At 56.2% G+C, this 24325-nt stretch overlaps 2 protein-coding genes across 3 annotated transcripts; both read left to right on the top strand.

The window, feature by feature from the left end:
- Window positions 1-455: 455 nt before the first annotated feature.
- LOC116445386 (ras-related and estrogen-regulated growth inhibitor-like) lies at window positions 456-6710 on the top strand. 2 transcript variants are annotated; one of them, XM_032111974.1, is made up of 5 exons: window positions 547-630; window positions 2693-2828; window positions 4171-4227; window positions 4870-4943; window positions 5383-6710. In XM_032111974.1, exons 2-5 carry the CDS (start codon window positions 2822-2824, stop codon window positions 5866-5868), a joined length of 624 nt encoding a protein of 207 aa, XP_031967865.1. In that variant the 5' UTR covers window positions 547-630; window positions 2693-2821; the 3' UTR covers window positions 5869-6710. The 2 variants fall into 2 exon arrangements, with proteins under 2 accessions (XP_031967863.1, XP_031967865.1); XM_032111972.1 differs by lacking the exon at window positions 2693-2828 and having other exon boundaries at window positions 456-630.
- Window positions 6711-8059: 1349 nt separating this feature from the next.
- LOC116445310 (SITS-binding protein-like) lies at window positions 8060-23952 on the top strand. Its single transcript, XM_032111831.1, has 14 exons — window positions 8060-9899; window positions 10415-10591; window positions 11684-12518; window positions 12960-13107; window positions 13935-14435; window positions 16350-16521; window positions 17248-17452; window positions 17543-17693; window positions 17781-17960; window positions 18375-18643; window positions 19073-19209; window positions 21350-21471; window positions 22644-22823; window positions 23607-23952. Exons 5-14 carry the CDS (start codon window positions 13977-13979, stop codon window positions 23778-23780), a joined length of 2049 nt encoding a protein of 682 aa, XP_031967722.1. The 5' UTR covers window positions 8060-9899; window positions 10415-10591; window positions 11684-12518; window positions 12960-13107; window positions 13935-13976; the 3' UTR covers window positions 23781-23952.
- Window positions 23953-24325: the final 373 nt, after the last annotated feature.

The following is a 24325-nucleotide window of genomic DNA, read 5'->3' as shown; positions in this document are numbered from 1 at the left end:
GCTCAGACAGCTCCTCTTGTCTTTACCAACTTGCCTCGTGCCCAAACATGGGGAAAACCGTGATTTCAGGCAGGGCTTTGGGGGCAAGCAGCACTCTGGCCGTATTTCCCTGGCGGGGGGGCGTTGCACCAGTTCCCTCTTTCCTCACGTTCATAGACCCACGGAATCCCAGGATGTTCGGGATGGAAGGGACCTCGCAGCCCATCCAGTGCCACCCCCTGCCGTGCACAGGGACACCTTCCAGAGCCCAGGTGGCTCCGAGCCCCGTCCAACTCTGGCTTTGCCCCTTTGGGGGGAGCAGCTTTCCCGGTCCGGCGCTGCTGCGTGCGGAGAAACTGAGGCACAATTCTCGAAGCGCCTCCGGGCCGGGATGAGGACCGCCTCCGCTGGCCAGGGAGGAGGAGGAGGAGGCCGGCATCAGCCGGGCCCGCCCGGGGCTGAGCCCAGCCCGGCCCCCGAGGCGGGGCCGGCGGAGCAGCGGCCGGCGGAGCGGGGAGCGGCGGATTCCGGGGCAGCCCCGGCCCGGCTCCGGGATGAGCTTCCCGCGGCCCCTGCGCCGCTCCGTGAGCCTCAGCCCGGCCCGCACCCTGCGCCTCGTCGTGCTGGGACAGAGCGCCGTGGGCAAGACAGGTAGGCAACCCCCCCCAGCACCTCTCTGGCATCTCACTGCATCCCTCTGCTATCCCCTGGCACCCTCTGGCATCCCCCCGGCATTCTCCCTTCCGGACAAGAGGGACCAACCTTCCCACGTCCCGTAGAAAGCCGGGACGAGGGGCATCATCCCTGCGCCCCCCCCCCCCCCCCAACCCGTGGGGTTTGAGGGCACTGAGTTTCCTTCCCCTCGGGTTTCCCACATGGACACTTGGCCGCCGGGGCTCGTCCCATGGGGGTTTTCCCTTGCCCGAGGGGTCCCCAGCTGCGCGGGGACCCGGGGTGGACATCACTGGCCGGGAGAACTTTCCCAAAAGCCGGGCTTGGAATGGGTTTTCCCGGGTGTGAGGAGTTCGCTGCTCATTCCCAGCGCCCCCAGCAGCTTTGCTGAGCCTCCTCCACGGCACCGGGCTGTTTTCCTTCGGGAAAACTCCCTTTCCCTGCGCCTTGTTCGGCGCTCTCCGTCTGTGCCTGCTGGGGCGGGGGTTTGGGATGCTGTGCTGGGAGCACCTCAGCTCCCTCCTTCCTTCCTGGGGATCATCCTCCCCCCTTTCCCACTGCTCCATCCCGGGCTGTGAGCACTTGCGGGCGCAGGTGTCCCCTGTAGCCCGCAGGAGTGGGGTCAGAGGCAGGGGAAACTGTGGATCCATGTGGATCCACATTGCAGTGATCCGTGATCCATGCAAAGCCTTGTAGGACACGGCTATGCTGCCGTGCCCTTGGGGAAAGGGAATGTCCTGCCCCTCTGGAAAAGGGAAGGCACCACACCAGTGGCACCTGTGCCGGGCTGTCGGAGCCGCTGGAATTGCGTTTCTGTGCCACCGGCATTGCCGAAAAATCCTAATTCCCTGACTAAATTGAAGGAAGCGACTCCCAGCTGTCCCTGAGCAATGCTGGAGCACGGGATGGGGCTCAGCTCCGGGGTACCCAGAGCCCCGGGGGGCCCTGGCAGCGCTTGGCCCCGCTGGAGCAGATGATTGTAGGGGGTGTACGGAGCCTTTGGCTCGCCCCCGGCCCAAAGGCGTGTGTCTCCCTGCTGCTGGGCATCCCCCCCGGCACACAGCCCATTCCTGGCACCTCCGGGCCCCTCCTGGGGCAGCTGCGGGGCTGCTGTGCCCCCTCCTTAGCGTGGGATCCTCGTGCCGAGGGTCTTTAAAAGTTCCTCCGGTTGGGTTCGGCTGTCAGCCCGTGTGCCTTGCAGCAGCGGGGTGTGTGCCAGCGGCACAGGCCATGGAGCCGGGGCACGGGGAGGTAAATCGATACGTGGCTCGTGCAGAGCAGAGCTGGAGCGTGCCAGGAGCAGGGAGCAGCCCCCCGAGCGAGTCCCTCCCCATCCGTGTCCCTGGGCGCTGTTCTGCACGTCCTCCCCTGCCAGGGGACATCGTGTCACCTTCCCCGGGGGCTGTGCCCGAGCTGCCGCGTCCTCCTGCTGGCCGCCAGCCCCTGCGCTGGGGACGAGGACACCTGTCCTGCTGTCGCTGCCCAGCTGGCAGGTGACATCCCAGGTGATGGATCGGGTGTGGGAGAGGCGAGGAAGGAGCCAAGAGCAGCAGCATCATTGTCTGAGCTCCTGTGGGGAGGATGGGGGAGGCAGCCGGGTCCCCAAACGGGGGTGACGTCTCTCATGGCCAGGGCGTGAAGCACGGGAGGGTGAAGGTGGGTTCCATCCCTGAGCTGCCAAGCTCCCATCCTGGCAGGGTGTGAGTGGGCCCCATGCCGGAGCATCCCCGGGACGAGCTGCTGCATCCATGGGCTACAGAGCCAGGTCGGGAGAGCTGAGGGGTGGGAACAACCAAAGGGCAAATCCCATGTGGGCAGCTGCAAAAGGGAAAAATAACCCTTGATTGTCAGCCAGTTTGGGTTTTCATGGAGCAGTTTGGAAACCTCCAGGATCTGGTGAGCCGAGGTCCCAGACCCTGCGAGCAGGGACGGCTTTGGGCGCAGCCGTGTGGTTTCAGGATCAGGGCTGTGGGAATCAGCGGCGGGGGCTGGAAATCCAGCCCAGACTGGGCTCATGTTATCCTCTGCTGCTGCTGCCCAGCGTAAACTTTGCCATAATCCAGAGCAGAGCTCTGCCTGCAGCACGTGGAGCGGAGATGGATCGGCGCTGGAGCCGTTCCGCAGCGGCACAAACGGGGCAGCACGGCCCAGGTGTGCCCAGCCCGCCTCCATGGCAGGTAAATCACCCCTTGAGCCCACGGCCATCCCCCCACCCCACATTTAAAGCACAGTTAACCCTTTGAGCTCCAAGGAGAGCCCTTCCCGAGGTGACTGATGTTCAGGATGGGGAGAAAAAGCTCCTTATAAGGCTGGGTGGCCGCGGCCGCTCCGCCTGCAGCCGCTTCCCCCACTGGCAGCTCCACTCGTGCTCCTGCGCTCCAGCCAATTTTTAATCAATCTAATTGGCTCCTCTTCTCATCCCACACCATGTGCTCCAGCTTTGGGCGGCTGCCTGACATATGACACACAATCAGGTGCTTTCTAGAGACCGAGCCTGCCTCGTCCTGCTCCCCCTGATAATTCTGTCACCTCCTTGAAGGTGTCTGTAGGTGTCTCCTGCAGGGTCCCTGGCTATCTCCTCAGAGCAGTTTGGCTAAATTACCTGCTTTTTCCATCAATTGCCTTCCCTGCTGGGCAGGGTTTAAACCCAGAGACAGATTGGGAGGTGAGAGGATGGTGAAGCCCCCAAAGAGGACCCAGGCAGGTGTGGGAGGCAGGAGAAGTTCCTGCATCCCTCTTTCCCTTTCTGTGGTTATTTAAGCCTGGCCCGTGTGGGGTGCCACATTCCTGGGATAAACACGCAGATCCTGGCCTGGTGTGGGTCTGTGAGGGCAGGACACCAGGAACATCTGCTGGTGGGCAGCTGGGACAAACTGACCCTGGGTTGCCCAGGGAAAGGCAGCTCGGAGTGTTGCTCCAGCTTGGTGTTGGCTTTTCATTCCCCTTTTTGTTTCTGGAAGGGTTTTCATCTTTTCATCACGTCCTGGTTCTGGTGAGGTTTATCCTCCTGTCATGCTCCTGCTCTGTTTTCCTTCCCTCCTCTCCCTCCTGGCTCTGTGCTCCTGCCTAGCTCTTTTCCCCCTGTTTTTTTCCCCTGTTCCTCTGATTTCACTTTCCACTCCTGTATCCTTTCCAAGCCAGCTTTTAGCCTCTCCACTGCCTTTCACTCCCATCTCCATTACCATCATTGACGCTTTGAAGGGCTCAAGCACCACTTCCACCCTCCTCTCCTGAGCTCTCAACCGTGGCTTTATCCAGAAATTCCCTCTCCAGGCATCAGCACCACGTTTCCAAAGGAGCTTCCTGGAAAAGATGTGAGGGCCAAAGGCCCCAAGGAGGGTTTTGCCAGCAATTTGGGCTTTGCCTCGCCGGGCTCTGGTGCAGGGAGATGTGTAATCAGATGAGGGGGTTTAATTGCCTGAGCTGTGGCTGCTCCTGCTGCTCTTCTGCCCTTGCAAGGAGGAAAAATTAGTCCAGAGCACTGAAAGCTCCAGCAGGGTTCACTGTGTTTTTTTCCAGCATTGACCGTACGATTCATCACCAGGAGATTCATTGGAGACTATGACCCAACCCTAGGTAGGAAAACTCCATTTCCTGGTTGCTGTCACCGTGGCACAGCCAACTCTGCTCCCAAATTCACCATTATTCCCTCTTCTTCCTCCTCAACCAGACAGGCAGCCCACGGCAGTCCTGACACCTCCCTGGGTCCTGCATCCCTTTTCCCCTTTTTGTTGTTATTTATGGCAAAATCTATTGGGATGAGCCATTGGATTGCACAGGGAAGTGCTGCAGGCTCAGTCATGGGATCAGGGAATCATGTGGAATCATGGGATCACACAGAATCATTTAGGATGGCAAAGACCTCTAGGAGTCCAACCATCAAACCAACAGATCCTCCTCAGCTCCTCGAATTCCTTCCCAATCTGCTGGGAGGTGGCTTTTAAAGGACAGGAGGCATTTAAGCCCCTGGAGCCCGTGCTCTCCCGAATTCTAGGATTTGGGGATTTTCTTTTTTTTCCATTTGGGTTGTTTTTTGAGCACTGAAGCCATGTCCTTGCTGGAATGTCCCAGAAATGTCCCCTCCTCCCACTCTCCTGAGGAGCCCCTCTCCCTCCCTTGTTGCTCCCACACTTCGGTCACTGCTGCCCTCTCAGCCACCCGGGCTGTGGCTGCTCCCCGGGGGTTCTCTCACACACCTTCCCTGTGTGTCCTGCCCAGAAATGATCTACAGGCATGCAGCTGTCATCGACGGGGAGATGGTGCACTTCGAGATCCTCGACACGGCCGGACAGGTGAGCCCAGCCGGGAGAGCGCCGTGGGAGCAGAGCGGCCTGCCAGGGAAGGCAGTCCCTGCTCTTCCACTGGCTGATCCCTGCTGTCTGGAGTCTCGTGGTGCTTGCCTCAGGGAAAGGGCGTTTTGGTGGATTGATGTCCAGCCTCAGTTACAGTGAGGCTTCGGGTAAATATTCCCCTGTTCCCGTGTGGGGCACAGCTGGGCTCCCTGCGCCAGTGGAGCATCCTGGCGGCTCGAGGGAGCACTGAATCCCTCCGTATCCATGCCAGGACAGGGCTGGTGGCTGCCTAAGCCACCCCATTCCTGCCCCGGGCTGCGGGTGTTACCACCGCTGTCCCCAATCCCGTTACGGAGAGGGCGCCGGGAGGTTTTCCAGGCTTGCACCCAGCAGTGCTGGCATTCCAGCGGTGCTAACGGGAGCCCACCCACCCCGGCAGGAGGAGGACTCCCTGCAGATCGAGGAGAAGATCAAGTGGGGCGACGGCTTTGCCGTGGTGTACTCGGTGACCGACCGCTGCAGCTTCGACGAGGTGATGCGGCTCTGCTTCCTCATCAACCACCTGCACGGCAGCCCCAAGCGCAGCGGCGCCGCCGAGCAGCCCCCCGTCGTCATCGTGGGCAACAAGAAGGACCTGCAGTTCGACAGGATGGTGTCCACCCAGGACGGGGAGAACCTCTCCAAGGCCCTCAAGATTCCCTTCTACGAGATCTCCACCCGGGACAGCTACGAGGAGCCGGTGGCGGTGTTCAGCAGCCTCTACCAGGAGCTGCTCAGGCAGGGGCACTTCTCCCCAGGCTCCTTCAAGAGGAGGACAGTGTCCAAGCTCATGGAGAAGATTCCCAAGATGCAAGCCAGCTCCAGCCTGAACTCCGCGGGCCGGAGCCTCAGCTTTAACTCCTTCAGGGACTACATTCCCGAGTGAGCGGCCCGGCTCCAGCCCGGGGTGGGGACGGCTGCTGCTGGGGCTGTGCCGGCTCTCCACAGGGGAAGGTCAGCAGTGGAGAGGGTGGGACTGGGGTACACAAGCCTGTAGGTTGTTCCTACAAGGGGCTTTGTGCCAGCAGGGAAGGTTTTCTTCATCCATCCGATCCCTTCGTACCCTCCTCCCCCTCTGGCGTGGCTGCAGTCGCAGCCGAGGTGGCCCTGGTGACTCTGGTGGTGTTGGGACAGCCCTTGGAGGGAGGCCCAGCCGTGTTTTGGTGGGGCTCAGACCCAGCACAGACACGTCTGGGGGGTTTTTCCCCCTGCTCTGAGCTGGCTGGGTGTGTGTCTGTACCCCAAATCCAGCACCCACCTTGTCGTGGGCCACCCGAGGGCCGTGCTGGCTCCTGGGCTGGCACCAGCCATTCCCTGGGAATGGATCCTGCTTCCTCAGCGTGGCTGGTGAGTAAAACCCCCCGGACCCCCAAACTCTTGCAGCCCATCCCGGCTGCGCTCAGTAGCACGGACACAACGGGGCCGATTCCAGAAGCTGCTTGCAGGTACCCCCCTGTCTGCTCATCAGCTGCCCTGTTCCCAGAGGGAAAGTCACCGTGGGCTGAGCACTTGTCTTTTTGCACAGGGATGGGGCAGGAAAGGCGTGGGAAGGAGCCGGGCTCGGGGCTCCTTCTCCTTCCCTCCCTCTGGATGCTGGGGCTGTGTGGCTGATCGGGGTGGCTGTGCTGGGACCCCCCTGTGGTGTCACCCCCCTGTCCCCCCTGTTGTGACTGACCCCATTGTCTGCTGCCACGTCCTGTGACAATAAAAGCCGAGTTCCCAACCGCCTGTGGCACTCCCAGGAGAGGTTATTTTAGGGAGCTGAAGGAAAAGGGTGCACGGTGTGGGATTGCCCTTATATTAGAGCTCCCCCCTGGGGCCCTGGCACTATGTGCCCTCCTGGCTCTCTCCATCCCTGAAAGGCTTCCCTGGAGGATCACAGCCTGGGAAACCACTTATCCCACCTCCCCAGCCTGCTCCAGAACCCACCCAGACACCCCTTCCCCTCCTACAGCTCCCAGAGGTGTTTCCCAGCGCTGCCGGTGTCTGTCCAAGGGGTTTCCCTCCAAGGTGGGGGGGTTCCTTAAATTCCATCTCTGTTTGTACACCCATGCTCCCCTGTGGGGGGAAAATGAGCCCCATCAAGGGGCTGGGCCGGGAAAGCAATTTGGGGCTGCTCCTTCTCAGCACCTTCTTTAAAATCCTGATTTCATTGAATTAAATTTAATTTAGTGAATTAAAATTCTGCCCATACACAGAGCCCAAATGGGGCTAAAACGCCTCAGGGGGTTGGACAAGGTGGGGGGGGGGGTGGGGGTTGTTTATTTTTAGGGGGTTTATGGCATTCCTGAGGGAGCTGAACACTGGGAGCTGGGTTGGGGGTTTGTGGCCCGACAGCTGGGGTGGGCATTGCCACCCTGGCCAGAGAGGAGCCAGTTTGGGAAGCACTGGGATGGGGAGAGAGGAGCCCAGGAGGGATTCAACTCCCCTGGGATGCTGAACACACACTTGAGCCTGTCGAGTGAAGGGTTTGGGTGCCCTCATTCCACGTTGCTCGGTTCCCAAATACCTCCAAGGCTCGTCCAAGGGGATGGATTTAGCTGCTGGCTGGAGCCGGACGTGGCGGAATCCCGCAATGTTCAGCAGGAATTATTCCAAGTGATGGATGAGACGGGACCAGCCCGTGAGCAGGAAGCCGGGCCAGCGCTGGAACAGCATCCCCAGAGCTCCTGGCAGTGGAGGAGCACTCGGCACAGCCGGGATCGCTGTCCCGGAGTAACCCCAGCCCTTTTTTATATGCCAAGGAATCCAGAAGGCTCCGTGTGGTCGCCGCCACAGCCCCTCACCAGGGCTCCTGGCCCTGCCCGCTATAATTAGCACCAAACCTCATTAGAAGAGGCAGGGGCAGCTCTTCAGGACTGGTAATTGCTAATTACTGGAAGCCTCCAATGACTCTCCAGGGGCAGTTTCCTCTCCCTTATAAAGGAAGGTCTCGAGGATGCAGCATCCATTGGGGTGGGGAGAGGTTGTGGGAGGGGAATTCTGGGGGGCATAAATCCTAAATTCCTGTGGTGAGGGGTCTGCAGGGGTTGGGCAAGGGAGGGAGGAGGAAGGACAAAAACCAGAAGGAACAGAAGAGGAAGAAGATGAGGAAGAAGAGGAAGGTCTGTGCCTCACCGGAGTGTCAGAGCCCCGGGCAGGTGAGTCCAGGCCAGGTCCCTGGAAAGGAGGTGCCCGGAGCTCCCTTGGAGCCCCTTGGAGGCACAGGTGGTTCCGTGGGGCTGTGGGACCTGCAGCCCCTCCCTGCCGAGCAGGGCAGTGCACTACAGCCGCACTTCAGGGGGCTTTGGGAAGGCAAGCCAGGAACGAGGGCCGGGGTTTGGTTTGCCTTGGAGCCCTCCCAAGAGAGCCACAAGCGCCCCCGGGGAGCGCCAGGCCTCAGGGCTGCCAACAGCTCCCGCAGGGAGCAGCGATGGACGGATGGATGGACGGAGGTGGGCTCTCCGTGCCCATCCCCTGTGTGCCGCTGGGAAGTGCCACCTCTCTGGGGACACATGGCTGTCCTCAGGGTTATCCTGCACCTTTCCAGCCTGCCGTGGCTCAGCTCCACGGGGAGAAGCTGAACAATTTAGGTCTCATCATCCAAACGGCATCTCCAGGGCTGGGATTGAATTTGGCAGCAGGCGGGCTGCAAATGTGCTCACCAGATTTCTGGGAAGCTTGGGAGAGGCGGATGAAGCAGAAAGGTCCTTTCCAAGAGCTCCCTCACTGTGCTCACCCCCAGCAGCTCCCTGGCATGCCAGGCCCCCCCATTATCCCCCTTTGTCCCCTCTGCCAAGGGGTTTGCTGGAAAACCAAAATCCCGGGCTGAGGCTGTGGGGTGCAGCTGCTCTGTCTTCGCAGCTTTTGTCATCGGCTGCGCCTTGTTTTAATTTTAAAAATAGAGCTTTGGGCCTTTTCGAAGGCTTCTCCTGGAGGAGCAGCACATGGCCCTGGCCTCACAGCAGCCGTGTTCCTGGGAGCGGTGGGGACGGTGGAATTGCCAACAGCCTTTTCCAAGCAGGGAGATCCCAAACCAGAGTTCCCAAATCAGCACCCTCACCCCCCCTCTGAGGGATCTGAGCTCGGAGAAGGAACACTGAGGGTGTCTGAGTTAAGGTACCTGGGCTGGCTGTGGGAGTGCGGGGGGCTGAGTGCCCCATTACGGGGTTTTCCTCAGCAAGGCGGGCTCCCCTCTCTCCAGATGAGCAATTTTAGGGAATATTGTGCGTTTGGAATGTGGGTTTGGTGTCCCCAAAATATCAGGCTTTGCCTGAAGGGAAGAGGGGGGCAAGGGGTACATGGGGGCTGTTTCCATCCTATCGGCACCAACCAAAACTGGTGGCTGGAGCTGGTGACTTTCCAGCTGGAAAATTATCCATCCATGGATTATTTTGGGTGCTCCAGGCTGTTCCCCAGCCCCCTGTCTCCCCAAAACCTGCTGCTCGATGTGAGACCCTCCCAAAATCCTGGACGGGCTGTGGATGGACCCAAAGAGCCCCCAAATCCAGGCACTCCTGGTTTGTGGGACACAGCTGGGATGGGAAGGGACAATGGGCGCTTCCAAGGGCTGTTCCTGTTCATAAGGCCACGTTGTCACTGCAAGCCCTGCTGCTCGGCTCTTTTGCTTTACAAATAGCTGGAGAGTTCATGGAAATCTGGGATTGCTTTCCAGGAGGAAATCTGGGCTGAGATCTGGGGATGTAGGAACCACATCGCCCTTTTTGCCTTTTTTTTTTTTTTACTCCTTTTAAACTGAGCAACAGCTCAGCTCCAGTAAGGAGCCCAAAGCTCCCTAAGGCACGGAGAACTCCAGCACAGCCAAAGGCTTTTGCTGGCCCTGAAAGGCAAGGCTGGGAACTGCAAGGGGAAGGAAAACGCAAGGAGAACACCCACCACGGCGCATTGGCTGGTTTATTCCCAGGATGGATTCTGAAGGTATCTTTTCCCTTTGGATAAACTCTGGGAGGGCAGTTAGATGGGATATCCACGTCCATCCATGCTGGCAGCTTCGGGGAATCCACTCTGGTTCCTCACTGTGTCTCCCAGCTTGTAGATATCATGGATAAATGGACAAAAATGGGAGTTTGGTGTGGGCTTGTGAGGTACCGCAGGATCCATCCCCGCAGGGAGAGTTTTGGGATGAGGCTGCTCCCCACTGGGGAAAAGGGAGGAGGAATGCCAAGTCCTGGAGGCACTTTGCTGCTCCCACCAGTTTTCCTTTGCTCTTGGCCAACCCACACAGCTTTCCTGTATTTTTTTTTTTTTTAATAATAATATTTAAGAAACCCCAAACCAGAAACCCCAGGAGGGCCTGGCTGGGAAGTTGTGGCTGTAACTGCTGGTGCTTAAAGGCTGTAGGAAAATATTGATAGAAAGGGCTGGGCCTTCCCAAGTGCAACCCCACAGAAGTGGAAAATCCCTGTGGCTCTCTGCACTCTCCCTTTTTCCAGGCAGCCTGAAAGGTGGCGACAGGGCTCTGGAAAGGAGTGTGATCCACAGGGCATGCAGTGATGGAAGCCTCTCCCGGGGACACTGACCCTAAATCCCAGTGGGAATAACTCTCAGTCCCTGTTTTGTGGGTGTTTCACCAAAAAGCTTAGATTCCCGAGCTCGGCTTGTGGATGCTGGTGAGTGAAACGTGTTTCCAGCCTCCCACTCCATCCCTTCCCTGGGCACTGTCCACCCGTAGGTGCCACATCCCAAACGGCCCGGCGAACCTGGAGTGCTGGCAAATCCCAGAATCCTGGAATGGTTTGGGTTGGAAGGGACCTTAAAGCCCATCCAGTTCCAGCTCCCGGCCATGGGCACGGACACCTCCCACCAGAGCAGGTTGCTCCAAGCCCCTCAGTGACCTTGGAGCTTGGAAAGCCCTGCTGGATATAAAAAAGTAACCTCAAGGTCTTTCCATCTCTGAAAAGCAAGGAAGAGGGAAAAGATGCTCCATTTTGCACAGGAAGAGACTTTCAAATGTTTTAAAAAACCCCTCTGGAAGCAGAGGGGCAGGACAGCCTCCTGGAATCCAGGGAGCCACCCCAAAATGGTTTTTTACCCCGTGACCTGTCAAGGCTAAGTGGTTTTTGTTGGCAGTGGGAGGAAGATGAAGGGAGGTTTCATTCTGCTCGTGGGAGCCAGTTCCCGCTGAGATTTGTGATGGGCAGGAAAGCTGATGGAACCATTCCTCCTCCCAAAAACCAGGAGTTCTGGGAGGGTGGGACAGGGCTTGGCCCAAACCCCCAAGCCATGTGCAGAGCTGGGGGGTCCAAACTTGCCCGAATATCGAGTTGTTGAAAGCTCCAGCAGGACTTTCCCCTGGGATTTGTGCTGCTTTTTAACAAAAGGGTTTTAAAACCATCCCCACTTCCTGCTACCCCACCTGGGTACAGCCCCCTGTCCCTGCTTATCCCAGCGCACCTGCGCCATCCCGGGGTTTCCCTAATCCCACCCTGCCATTCCACGGGTGGGATTTAATCTTGTGCCGTGTGAGAGAGCTTTGCCTTCAGCTGCTGCAGCCAAACAACCCCATCGGCTGCCCCCCTCCCAGCCCGCTTTGGGGTGGGAAACAGGGAATTGCCGATCCTTGTGCAGCTTTTGTGGCTTTTGGGTGCTGCTGCCACGTCCCTTTTTCTCCCCTGGACAGAGGATTAAACCTTCCTGGTGTACCAGGATCCCAGATCATCCCAAAGATCCCTCTTTTTCTCTCCTCTGCCCTGTTTCTGCAGGCTTTGCAGCCGAGCCGAGCCCTCCCCGGGGCGTGTGGATCTACGAAGCCTCGCCAAAGGTGGTAAATCCCACCCCAGTAATTCCATCGGCTCCGGCTAATGCTGGGGGGGAACAGCTCTGAATCCCCACAGGGTTTATGCACTGCTACTTGTTCCCCTTTTCCAGGTCACGGGGAGTGTTGAGCCCCTCAAGTGCCTGTAGCATCCCTGGTGGAAGGAACACCCCTTCTTCCTTCTTTGGTTTTTAATTTTTCCCTTTATTTTACCCAGTTTTGGGGTCCCCTGAGTCCACCACCTACAGCTCTCCTAACCACGTTCCCCAGCCCCTTTGGGATGGACATCACGGTCTCCTAGCTCATATCCAAGCTTTTTTCATCCTTTCTCCTTATCCTGGACCCACCTCCTCTCCTGCTCTGGAGTCCCCTCTTGCCCTGATGGGATCCACCATTTTTCCCTCCATCCAACACTGGATATTGCCCCTGCTGCAACGAAAAATTAATCCTGGAGAGCAAAAGCCCCTCTAGGGGCTTATTTGGGCCACAGATGGGAATTTTCCTGGTGGATTTGGGACTCTCCTGATGAGCAGCATCTGGGGCGAGCAGGGCTTTGGCCTTGGGATTGCTGGGGTTTTGCCTGGATGCAGGATGGGGAAATGCTTTTAAATCCCAAGTTTTTTATCTCTGGGCAGCCAACAGGTTGTAATATTGCTTGGAAAATCCAGGTCTTCCCTGATCACCTGTAGACAGGGTGAGATGAGCGTGAGTGGGGACTGGAGCATGGAGAAGTCAATGGAAGTCTCAGATTTCCAGAGTTCTTGCACCAGCGGTGATTGCAGGTATCCTGGGAAGGGGCTTCCCTGTTGGTTTGGGTGCACCTTTAGCTGCAGCACCCATTTTGGCAGCCCTGGAGTTGATCCAAGGGGGGGGGTCCAGTGGCTCCTGGGAAGTAGGAGCAGGGATAAAATCCCCCAAAATTGAATAGTAACAACAGCAAAAGCCAAAGCAGGAGAATGAGGAGGGTCAGCACTCCTAGGGCTCCACGTGTGTGGATACTACACGGGTGTAGTAAAGACTCAACCAGAGTCACCTCAGCAAACTGGCAAAAAATCCCTTTAAAATCATTCCCCTATAGATAAGAGCCTTTAAAAAGGAATGTTTTTAATGTCCTGCCCCTGCTGGGGATGCAGCCACCTGCGGCTACGTGCGGGCTGCAGGGGAGCAGGCGGGAGGGAGAGAGGGAGGGAGGGAGCTTGGCTTAAGTAACGCTCCTGGGTTAGTCTGGATCAAGTTCCTTCGGCTCCACGGGTCTTGGACGCGGCCAGGAGGAAAAACTGCCCTGGGAAAGAGGAGGAAAACCTGCTGCTGGTGGGAAAAACACCGGGGACTCTTCGGGGGCCGCGACAGCATCCCTGAACCTGCTTTTAGGTAAGGGGGTGACGGGGGCTGTAGGGGTGGCTGGGCTGTGCCAGGGGAGGTGGCACCATTCCCATCCTGCCATCGGGCAGCGGGATGGGGCCTGGGATACAGGGACAGGCCAGTGCCACCCCATGAAGCTGTCACCACGGGTGAGCCGGCGGAGCAGCAGGTTCCCTTGGGCTCGCCCAGCGCCCAGACCCTGCGCACGGGCGGTTTTGCTCTGTGCATTACCCCAACGCTTTTCCAGGGAAGAGAGAGAGGAGACGGAAAGAGGACGTTGCATCCCCTCCTTTCTCTACCCACTCTGGGATGTTTTCCTGCACCCCTGGCTGTTTGCTGCCGCTTCCAAACCGAGCGGGGAAGTGATGCCAAACCCCACGGAGAAGCGGGGGCTGGAGCGCGGCCCCGGTTCCCGTTGCCCGTGGCCCCGTCTCCCCGTCGGGCTCCGGGCCACGTGTGTCCTCCTCCTCCTCCTCCTCCTCCTCCTCCTCCTCCTCCTCCTCCTCCTCCTCCTCCTCCTCCTCCTCCTCCTCCTCAGTGTCACTGGGTGCTGCTGGCTGCGCCAAGAGGCTGAGCCCCCGGGTTTGGGGGCTGAGCCACTGTCACCGAGCCCAGCAGTGGAGAAATTTACCGTGGAGGAAGCTGCGGAAGGGACTCCTCTTACCTCGGGATCAGGGCAGAGAGAACGGAGTTGCAGCTTTCCTTCTTTTAAACCATTTTTTAATTTAACTGGGTTTGGTGCATGCTTTTGGAGCTATCCCAGAGGATCTTTTGGAGCTATCCCAGAAGATCGTGTGGAGCTGTCCCAGAGGGTTTTCTTTCCTGTGCTGCTGCAGGAAGGCAGAGAAGCGGAGCCGCAGCATCCCTGCGATCGCACCATGCCCCTCTCCCGCCACACCGGCCAAATCCCGGAGTCCACCTGGACCCTGGGCTTCAGGGAGATGACGGAGCCCTGGAAAGGCGCCGTGGGCTGCCTCGGCGTGGCCGTCTTCTTCGCCATGACCATCGGCATCATCTCGTGGCAGGCAGTGGAGCAGTCCCCGGAGGAGTGGGTGCTGCGGGGCCGGGATGCAGGGATGCTGTGGGAGCGCGGCCGCGGGGCGCTGGTGCTGCGGGCGCTGCCGGCCGGCCGGCCCGTGCTGGCCATCGCCGTGGGCAGCGTGCCGGCCACCGAGCCCCCGCCGCCCCGGGACCGCTGCTGGCACGACGGCGGCCAGTTCTGCTATTCCTGGGAGGAGGACGCCGAGCTCCGGCTCTCCCTGGAGCCGCCGGCAGCCCCCGGCACCGAGTGCTACGGCGTCCGCTGGACCCCGCTGCGCCCCGACTTGACCCTGAAGGTAACGGGGGCACCCCTGCCCAGCTCCAAACCCTTGGGGATCCAGCAAGGGAGGGTCCGGCCTGACCGCAAGTCCCCCAGCTCGGTTCTGGGGTCGCACTGTGGTCGCGGCTCCTGGAAGGTGCCGGGTGGGAAGAGTGTTTTGGAAGCATCGTGCCCTGAAGCTGAGCCCCAAAATCCTGTGGCGGTGCCACGTTGGTGACCCCGGGGTGGGAGAGCTGTGTTTATATGGAGACGGAGTAAATAACCACTGGAGATGACAATGCTGGCGAGAGCCTCGGGAAGGTCTCTTCCAGCACAGACACAATGGGCAGCTCCCGCGGGATGGGAATAATCCGTGTCTGCTGCTGCAAGCACTTACGGGGGCTTTATTTTTGGTATCGTTCCCTGCTTGCTCTCTCAGTTAAATAAAAGCAGACTCTGGGAAGGAGAAACGCTGTCAGAGCAGGCTGTCCAGTCATGGGGAGCCCTCAGAAGAGGGAAGGAAGCGGGATGGGATCCTGTGGGATGGAGGACTGTTTCCCTTTAGCCGTAAATCACCTGTTGGCACCGTTTGGGGTGGGTGGAAGGTGTTGCCTGAGCACAAACCCTGGGTCTCCTCCACTGACATTGGGGTGAGGCTTTTGAGAGGGTGAGACAGAACAGGCTTTTTCCCACTTTTTCAAAAAACCCAAACCATTGGAAAATATGATCCAGTGCAATCTGAGTTAAGAACAGACTGTTTTCCCCTCTTTCCCAGCTGGTGTAACGAGTTCAGCTGACACCTGGTACAGCTATTCCGAGCCTCCAGGGTTTCCACTTTAATAATTTACATCTCCTCTCCCCACCCCTCGGAGAGACTTAACCTCTCTGTGCCCCCGAGCTCAGGACTCCAGGAGGCTCTGAAGCCTTGGGATTGGGAATAAACATGGGGTGGGTTGAGTGGGGGGTCTCTGGGTCCCCCCTGCCCTCCCCAGCCCCCCTTCACGGCCCCAGATCTCCGGGCTTTCGGGGAAGCCTGTCCCACCTGGGAAGTCACGAGGACGCTAAGTCCTGCTGATCCCTCGATTTGGCAGAAAGGGGAAAGTTTGAGAGGCTTTGAAGTGAAAACTGATGGTTTCTGGCAGGAGGCGGGTCAAGGCTGGGGATGTCCCCCATCCCGGGGCCCTGTCAGGCCTAGGGGAAGTGCGCCAAATCTCCAAACGGAGTCTCTTGAGGGAAATTCTTGTTATCAGCCCTCCGGGGAAGAGGGAGGATGAGAGGAAGGGATGCCTTGGGAGAGAGGATGTGTCACCCTGTGGTGCCATCGAGGTGAAGGCTCAAGATGGGGCTAAAAGCTCTCTGTGAGAGCTTAGGTGGGGACAGCTGCACTTGAAGATTCACCCCAGAATGTCTGGGGAAGGCAGCTGGAGAGGTTAATGTGTTTTTAAAGTAAAACAGAGGAAGGAGCTACCAGAGGAAAAAAACACCTAATGAAAAATAGCAACCAAATGAAAACCTGACCAAACCAAAAAAACCCAAACAAGCCCAAATACACGTTTCCCAGCTGGGTTTCTGCAAGTACCCTCAGCACATTTGAAAGCTGTTTCCTTGAATTTCCCCCTCTGTTGTCACTCCTGTCCCACAGCCACTCACACCTGCAGAGTCTCTTCGCTCAAACCTTTGCAGCATCTTTCCACCTGCGACTCAGAGGTGTTTGATAACCGTGGTGGGGAGCAGAAGTGGGATTGGCGTGGCAGTTTGCCTTTATTCAAGCTCCTCCAGCAAAACCTGGCAGGCTTTGGGGAGCAGGTCTTGCTTTTCCTTTGTTTTTAAATGAAACCATAATTTTACGCTGCAAAAGGGACACCTTCCACTAGCACAGTTTGTTCCAAGCCTGGCCTTCCTGCTCCCCGTGAGTATTCCCTGCTCTTTGACGATGCTTTCTTGGCTGCAGGATTGTTTTTCCATGGCCAATGTCTCCTGGTATGGAGGGCCGAGCATCCGTGCCCAGCGCTGGCCCCTCAACGACGCCGAGAGCCCCGCGCAGCCCTTGGTCAGCGGCAACCTTGGCACAAACCCCGAGGGCTTCGGGCCTGTCCTGGAGAGGTACTTCCTGGGATCCACAGGTAACCACCTCCTTCCCTGTCCAGTGTCCAACAGCTTCAATCCCTGTGCTTCTCCACCCCCCTCCTCCCCCCTAAAGCAGCTGTTTAAGAGCAGCGTCGATGTCTCTGGGAATAAAATATCCCACAAATGTGGGATATGGGCCCATGGGATGGATCCCACGCTGCCTCATCCCTGTGGGAGAGGCCGTGGTGCTGAAGCTGAGTGCCTCAGCATGGGGTGGCCCAAGTCACCCCGGGGATGTGCCATGCTCCTGGTGTGCCTGGTTTGTTTCTAAGCCCAGAGCTGTGCACATTGCTGCATCCCCAGCTCCACTCGAGCAGCTTCATGGCTCCCTGCTGCCAGTGTGGGATGCTGGATTCAGGCAGGAGTTCCGCTGTTGGTGTCATTGCTGGGGGGGATATTTAGGTTATTCTGCAGAGCACCAAACTTCAGGTATTACCCCAAATTCATCCAATGAGCTGCAGCTGCCCTGCACTGCTGCGGCCACTGAATGCCGAGCAAAAAGGCCACGAAAGGCAGAAATCCAGCCCTTGAAAGGCAATTTGGAGTCAACAAGGGAACTGCAGGAGCAGAGTGGGGATGGTTGGCATGGCTGGATCTGTGGTGGGATCAACCCGGGAGGCCTTGGCACCAGTCAGGCCCTGCCCCGCTCATCCCTGCGGCTCCCAGGACCGGGAGCAGCCGCGCGCTCGCCGAGACACCATTTCCCCGCTTTTCCCTCGAAGGAGTGACGGTGACGGTGGCTCCCGACGTGCCCCTGCTCCTGTCTGTGGAGAGCCACAGGCAGTTCTGCCTGGAGACGCCGGCGGGCCGCGCGGAGCCCCTGCGCTACCAGCTCTGCGTCAGCGCCGACATGGCGGCCGCCCGCCGGCACACGGCCAGCGCTCCGGCGGGAGCGGCTCGGACACTGCCGGACACCGCGCTCCTGCCGTGAGTGCTCCTTCCCCTGACAGTGGGAACCCTTCCACATGTCCGGCTCGCTGTCCCAAGCACCTCACGAGGAATCTTCCCCCCCTGCAGGTCTCCGATCTGGCGGTACCACGGCCCGGAGGGTTCTGCCGCCAAAATCAAGCGAGGCCTGAGATCGCTGGTGAGGAGGCTGAAGCGGCATCGCCTTCAGGAGGGCATCGTGGCCCTGGGGGAACGCGGCACCGCTGTCCTCGTTGCCGCGGTACGGCCGTCCTGCCGCCCTCCGGGCACACGGGGAGCGTGCGTTCCCTCCGCACAAAGGCCTTATTCCTGCCTTTCCCGCCCGCAGGACCTCGTGCCCTCGGAGCGCAGGAAGCGGCAGGCCCCGGCGCTGGTGGAGCCCCTGGAGCTCTCCATCACGCTGTCCCCGTACGCTGGCGTCACCTCCCCGCTCTTCCTGCGCTCCCTGCGTGGCGGCGAGGCCGCGGGATACTGGCTCGGCCGCCAGCCCCGACCCGGGGGCAGCTCGGTACGGGACCCCCTCAGCCCCCAAACCAAAATTAAAGCTGAACAAAGCCCCTCAGGTTTATCGTTCATCAAGGGACACAACCCGATCCCACTGCGCTGGGGCACAGCAGTGCAGGGGGAAGCAGCGTCTCTCCTTGCTCTCTACGGAAAGCAGTTTTTAAAATTTCCACTTCCAAAAAACGTTGCCAGTGTTCAGAAAACCCCTCAATTCAATTCTTTGTGGTCAGTTTCATTGTCGGACACTTCAGCACCAGCTCAGGGGTTTTTGGGGGGTTGAGGGAGGGTTTGCACCTTGATGTGCTGCACCATGGCGGCGCAGGGTGGGATGGGGGCAGCACAGCATCCCCCAGCCCTGCACCCCGGAATCAGCAGGATATTCTACGCATCCGACAGGGATTTCCATCCTCCTCCGCAGATCCCACTGCTGACCACCTGGAAAGGGCAGCTCTGCGCCCGCCTGAACGCCACCAGCGAGGCGGCGCTGGGCTGGTACCTGGCTCGTGCCCGGCGCCTGCGGCAAGCGCTGGGGGCCACCTACGTGGCCTTCGAGGGAGTCGAGGGCAATTCCTTCCTGGAGCAGGACGTCCCTGCTCCCACCGAGCTGGCGGGTGACGGATACACCGAGGTGCTGGCAGCAGCGCTGGCAACGCTGGGCAATGGCACCGTCATCAGCGCCGGGACCAGGTGGGCACCAGGGAGAGGCTTTGCTGGAGCTGATGGGCACAAGAGCTGCCGGGGGAGGGTTGAGCTGGTGCTTGGAATATGTTCTCGGTATTCCGAGATGTCTCTTGGCACCCAGGGAAGCGGTGAGGAAGTGGGCTAGGGCAGCGTGTTGGAGTCAATGATCCTTGTGGGGTCTGAGGGCGGGGAGGCCCTGGCACAGGGTACCCATCCCTGGAAGTGTCCGAGGCCAGGTTGGACGGGGCTTGGAGCAACTTGGGATAGTGGGAGGTGTCCCTGCCCAGGGCAAGGGGTGGCACTGGATGGGCTTTAAGGTCTCTTCCCACCCAAACCATTCCAGGACTCTAATCTGGCCCCAGTGACTCCCAAGCCAGCTGGGCATCATGGAATTCCGGCTCTAAGCACCTTGAAGGGTTTGTGTTGTTTCCCCAGATCCAGTCACCTCCCACTGTTTGTCCAGATGAGCCCGCTGCGCTCCGACTGGAGCCATGCGGGACTCAAGGGGCTCATCCCCTCCGTGCTGCACTACAGCCTCCTGGGCTACAACTTCTTCATCCCTGATGCAGTAGGTAAGGATTGATTTTCCAGTTTTCCCCCCTATTTCTGGCTCTCTGCAGTGAATTTTGCAGCCTTTTTCCAGGCACGGGAGGTACATTTGCACCTTAGGTGTGCTGTGGGAAGGCTTGGAGCGTTTTGCTCCCCACTTTTCTGTGGTGATGGCTTGATTGGATGAATGTTAGCAGGGAAAAAAGTGAGGAACTAAAAACAAAAGGACATGCTCTAAATACTGCCAGGCAGCTCCAGCAGCAGCCAGGTCTGGGATGCACTTCCCCAGAGTTCCACCACAGCCCACCCGTGAGGGGCTTGGCTTGGGCTAAATCCCACCTGGCACAGCCTGGATCCACATCCCCAGGCTCCTGGCTGGGGAATGGATGTTCCTGAAACCCCAGCAGCTCTGCTCCAAGCCTGCATTTCTGCTCTGAAGCAAAATGGCTGGAGAAATCCTGAAATAAAAACATTGTAAGAGGGCAAGAAACAACCTCTAATCAGGGCCAAGGGGATCCATTTCCCCTTTTCTTGGAGCTGATGGAATTACTGGTGGTTAAAACATGCCCTGAACGGGCAGGGGCTGTGCAGGAAGTGTCAGACACGGAGAGTTGAGCTAAACAACAACCCTGAAATAGGAGTTGAGAGCAGTATTTCAATTTAGCCTCTATTTTTAGCCTGTTTTCCTTAGAAAATGAGGCTCAAGCAATCCCAGCATGGGAGTTTGCTTCCTAAAGAGGTGCTGGAGCCCTTGGTTTGGATGAATGGGAGCACAGATCCCCCTGCACAGAGATAGTGGGGCAGTTTGCTGCCAGGGGTTGTGTTCCAGCAGCCTGGGAGCCGCAAGAGTTGGGAAAAGCCTCTGGAGGAAATGGGCATTTGTGGATGGCTGGGTGAGCCCTTGGGGCGTTGGTGCCATTTCCAGGGAAGCCGTGCCAGGTTTTTGGAGCAATGGCTCCCAGGGATGCCCTGGCTCCCAGGGGTGCTTTAGGCACTGGAAGTGATGCCTTGAGAGGCCACCTAAAAAACAGAGACTAGACAGGAATAAGGGAATAAGGCAGGTATTTATTTGAAAGGCCTTCAAAGGTACCCCTGGGGGCCAGAGGCCACTGCCAAGATGGACCCCAAGATGGACAACGGGTCATGAGTTCTTTTGTAGGTTTGGATCATTTGCACAGCAGGGTTAATTCTCCAATTAAAGCTTCAGTTCTATGATGTAATTCCCCTCAGCTCGCCCCCCTTTAGAGGCTTTGGTTTATACTTTTTGGGCCTAGGATGGTCTGGGTGTCCTTTGAGAGCAGGCCTGGAGAGGCTTTGTTATGTCTGCCTGGCACGAGAGAGCAGAAGTGAACAGGCTCCAAGGAACTCCAGAGTTACACACCAGGCAGTGCAGGATTTGAAGAACACGAAAGTTAAAACCCAAGGTGTAGGAACCCAGAGTGCCGAGAATATTTCTCTGCCTGTTTTTAAGGGTTCTTACCCCCCTGAACAACGCTGTTTTAGCTTCAAACCTTGGAAAAAATTACCAACAGTCAGACAAGAACTAGAAAATACAGTGGTGTGAATTAGGTGATAGACTACTGTGTAAGATTGTCACAGGGTGAAAAATTTAGAGGTTTTAGGCTTCTCTTTGTAGTAAGTAGATAAGAGTAAAAAATATCAAAATGGAGGATTGTTGTTGTTCTCTAAACCTTCTTCTTCTTCTACTACTACTCCATGTTCTGCAGTTAAAAGTAGTTTTGGAATGATTGGATAGAGAATTCTTGCAGTTCCTGCCCATGTTTACTGAATAATTGGTAGGAAAGTGAAAATAATGTGCGTTTTTAGTAACTATTGGTTAAAATATCTTTAAAAGCCTGTGTAAATCTTGGATAACTCAAGCTCACTCCTGCTTTTCTGTGCTCTATGCTGTACCTGGCTCACGCTAGTGGCTCTGTTCCTCTGATAAGACTTAATAAACAACTATCTGGAAGCATTGAAACTAAAGGAAAAGTCTCTGTTGCAACTCTTTGCAAGGACTTTCAGCAAATTCTCTCCCATCAGGAGGGACTTGATTTACGGCACGGTTCAGTGTCACCAAGGCATCAGAAGGGGCTCTGAGGTCTCCCAAGAACCTTCTCCTGCCACGTGAGGCCCTCACTCAGCCCCGTGGTGTTCCCACAGGAGGGAGCGTGGCCGGAGCCGCCCCGCAGGACCCGGAGCTGTTTGTGAGGTGGCTGCAGATTGTGACATTCCTGCCCGTGATGGCCTTTGAGACCCCGCCCTGGCTCTGCTGTGATGCCTGGGTACGTATCCCACACCCCAGACACGAGGACACCGGGACCCTGACATGGCCAATGCCCCCAAAAGCCATGGAAGGCCTGGCGGGGTTTAGATTCAAGTACCAATGGATCGAAATCCAATGGGTTTGTATCCGTTATCAGTGGATTTAACTATACTTCAATTCAATGGATTCATACGCGTTATCGGAGGAATTTAAATCAAATTGATTAAGGCCCTTCATCAACGGATGTAAATCCATTTAAATACAATTAATTAATATCCATTATCGATAGATGTAAATGCATTTAAATCCAGTGGGTTTGTATTCATGATCAATGGAGCTAAATTCACTTAAATCCAATGGACTCACATCCATTTTCAATGGGTTTAAATCTATTTAAATCCAATGGGTTTATATATTTTATCAATGGATGTAAATACATTTAAATCCAGTGAATTTATATCCATTATCAATAGATGTAATTCCATATAAATCCATGGGTTTATACTCATTACCAAGAGATTTAAATACATTTATATCCAATGGATTCATGTTCAATATAAATGGATTTAAATCCATTTAAATCCAATGGATTTATATTCACTATCAATAGATTTAAATCCAGTTAAATCCAATGGGTTTATAGTCACTATCAATAGATTTAAATCCATTTAAATCCAATGGGTTTATATTCATTATCAATAGACTTAAATCCATTTAATTGAAATGGATTCATGTTCAATATAAATGGATTTAAATACATTTGAATCTAATAGAGTCATAACTATTATCAGTGTATTTAAATCCATTTAAATCCAACAGATTTATATTCATTAACAACAGATTTGAATCTATTCAAATCCAACGTATTCGTATCACAATCAATAGATTTTAATCCAGCAGATTTATAACAATTACCAATGGATTTAAAGCCATTTAAACCCAATTGATTTATGTCTGTTATCCATGGATTTAAATGTGTCACCAATGGATTTATATCCAAATCAATTAATATCCAATATCAGCCCCATTTGCACCGTAACTCGATCAGGACATTCCAATTCTGTAACTTCTCTTCCCAAGGGGATATATATTTTACTTTTACATTTTCAGTGCTTTATTTTTGGGTTTTCCCTGCCTGCTTTGCTGTTTCCCGGATGTTGGGCTCCTCACAGATTTGTCTCCGACCTGCAGGTCGTGAATCTGACCCGCCAGTGCATCCAGAGGCACCAGGACTTCGTTGTGCCGCTGCTCCTAAAATACAGTGAGGAGTGGCAGAGTTTGGGATACCCCATCTTCCGGCCTGCCTGGTGGCTCAGCCCCACGGATCCAGTCGCCTTCACCATAGAGGATGAGTTTCTCATTGGAGATGAGGTGGGAATTCGGCGTGATTCCTATAAATCCAGCTCTGCCCACAAGTACAAACCAGGGCTTGGAAGTGGGAAGATTTAAATCCAAGCCAAAGCAGCTGGGGTTTGTGGGGGTTGGGGTTTTTGCTTTTTGGAAAAGCTTGGCCTTCCTCATGAAACTCTTATTTAGGGCCCTGAAACCCTCCATCAGCTTTGGAAGTGAAATGATTTAGCAGGGATAAATAGTCTCAGAATGCTGGGAACCGCTTTTCCCATAAAACAAGGGGAAAAAACACTCCCTGAAGGTGGGATTACATTGGCTGTCACCGGGGAGGAGGTTTTGCAAGAAACACACATTTCTGATGGTTTTTTTCATTCTGGTTTTCCAAAATATAAACTGGACAGAATCTTGGGGCTGCTGCAAGCAGGGATGATCCCAATCCTGTCGAAGGACTCTCACTGCACTGCGTTAATGGTTTTAAACTGACAGAAGGCAGGGATAGATGGAATTGGGAAGGAATTCCCTGTGAGGGTGCTGAGGCCCTGGCACAGGGTGCCCAGAGGAGCTGGGGCTGCCCCTGGATCCCTGGAAGTGTCCAGGGCCAGGCTGGATGGGACTTGGAGCAACCTGGGCTAGTGGAAGGTGTCCCTGCCCACGGCAGGGGGTGGAACTGGATGATTTTTAAGGTCCCTTCCCACCTAAACCATTCCAGGATTCCCTGATGACCGTCTCATCTCCACACATCCACCCTGGCTAATCCTCCCTCTGCTGAAGCTCTTTTTTCTGTCTTCTTCTTTTCCCTTGCAGGTCCTGGTTGCTCCAATAACAGAAAAGGGACAAACATGGAGGGATATCTACCTGCCGGGAGAGGGGCACCTCTGGCTGGACACCAACACTGCCCGAGTGTTTGATGGAGGCACCACCCTCAGGAATTACTCTGCCAGCCTGGCCGAGGTGCCAGTGTTTGTGAAGACCTCCTGAGCCCAGGCTGGGCAGCTTGCCACAGACACCTCCGGGGGCAGCGCTGCCCGCAGGCGCTCGCTCTCCCCCCCTCAGACTTCCAGCTCTTTGCACTTCTCCAAGATCCTTTTTTTTTGTTTCAGTCTTTCTTGTTTTGTTTTTTTGGGGGGTTTTTTGTTGTTGTTTTTTTTGTTTGTTTGTTGGGTTTTTTTTTTTTTTTTTTTTTTTTTTTTTTTTTTTTTTTTTCAGCAGAAATTGTCTGGATTTCCCTACTCATTGTTATCCCAAAATAGTGGCTCTGCCACCAACATCCCTCCACACCGAATGCTGCATTTTTCCAGGGTTTCCCCGGTGAAATGTTTGTGTGTGTGTGTGTGTGTGTGTGTTCAGGTGGGCACATCCAGCATTTCCAGGCCCCTGGCACTATGCTCAGAGAGGCAGGGAGTGGATTTCCCAGGAGACAAATGAACACCGGCTTATACCTGAGGGGAAGTTTTGTATTTAATGAAAAAATTAAATCCAGGGAAAAATTACCAGGATAGTTTTGGTGCTGTGTGTAGCCACCT

Source organism: Corvus moneduloides, chromosome 6 (assembly GCF_009650955.1).
Source record: "Corvus moneduloides isolate bCorMon1 chromosome 6, bCorMon1.pri, whole genome shotgun sequence".
Lineage (NCBI taxonomy): Eukaryota > Metazoa > Chordata > Aves > Passeriformes > Corvidae > Corvus > Corvus moneduloides.
The sequence above is the reverse complement of the archived record's forward strand: the minus strand, read 5'-3'. Positions and strand labels throughout refer to the sequence as shown.

Bases quoted from the DNA above. Each gene is read 5' to 3' on its own strand.
- LOC116445386 (XM_032111972.1), top strand. From the start codon at position 534: ATGAGCTTCCCGCGGCCCCTGCGCCGCTCCGTGAGCCTCAGCCCGGCC. The intron at 4,228-4,869 runs GTAGGAAAACTC...TGTCCTGCCCAG, and splicing joins AGACTATGACCCAACCCTAG to AAATGATCTACAGGCATGCA. The intron at 4,944-5,382 runs GTGAGCCCAGCC...CCACCCCGGCAG, and splicing joins TCCTCGACACGGCCGGACAG to GAGGAGGACTCCCTGCAGAT.
- LOC116445310 (XM_032111831.1), top strand. From the start codon at position 13,977: ATGCCCCTCTCCCGCCACACCGGCCAAATCCCGGAGTCCACCTGGACC. The intron at 17,694-17,780 runs GTACGGCCGTCC...TCCCGCCCGCAG, and splicing joins CCGCTGTCCTCGTTGCCGCG to GACCTCGTGCCCTCGGAGCG. The intron at 22,824-23,606 runs GTGGGAATTCGG...TTTCCCTTGCAG, and splicing joins AGTTTCTCATTGGAGATGAG to GTCCTGGTTGCTCCAATAAC.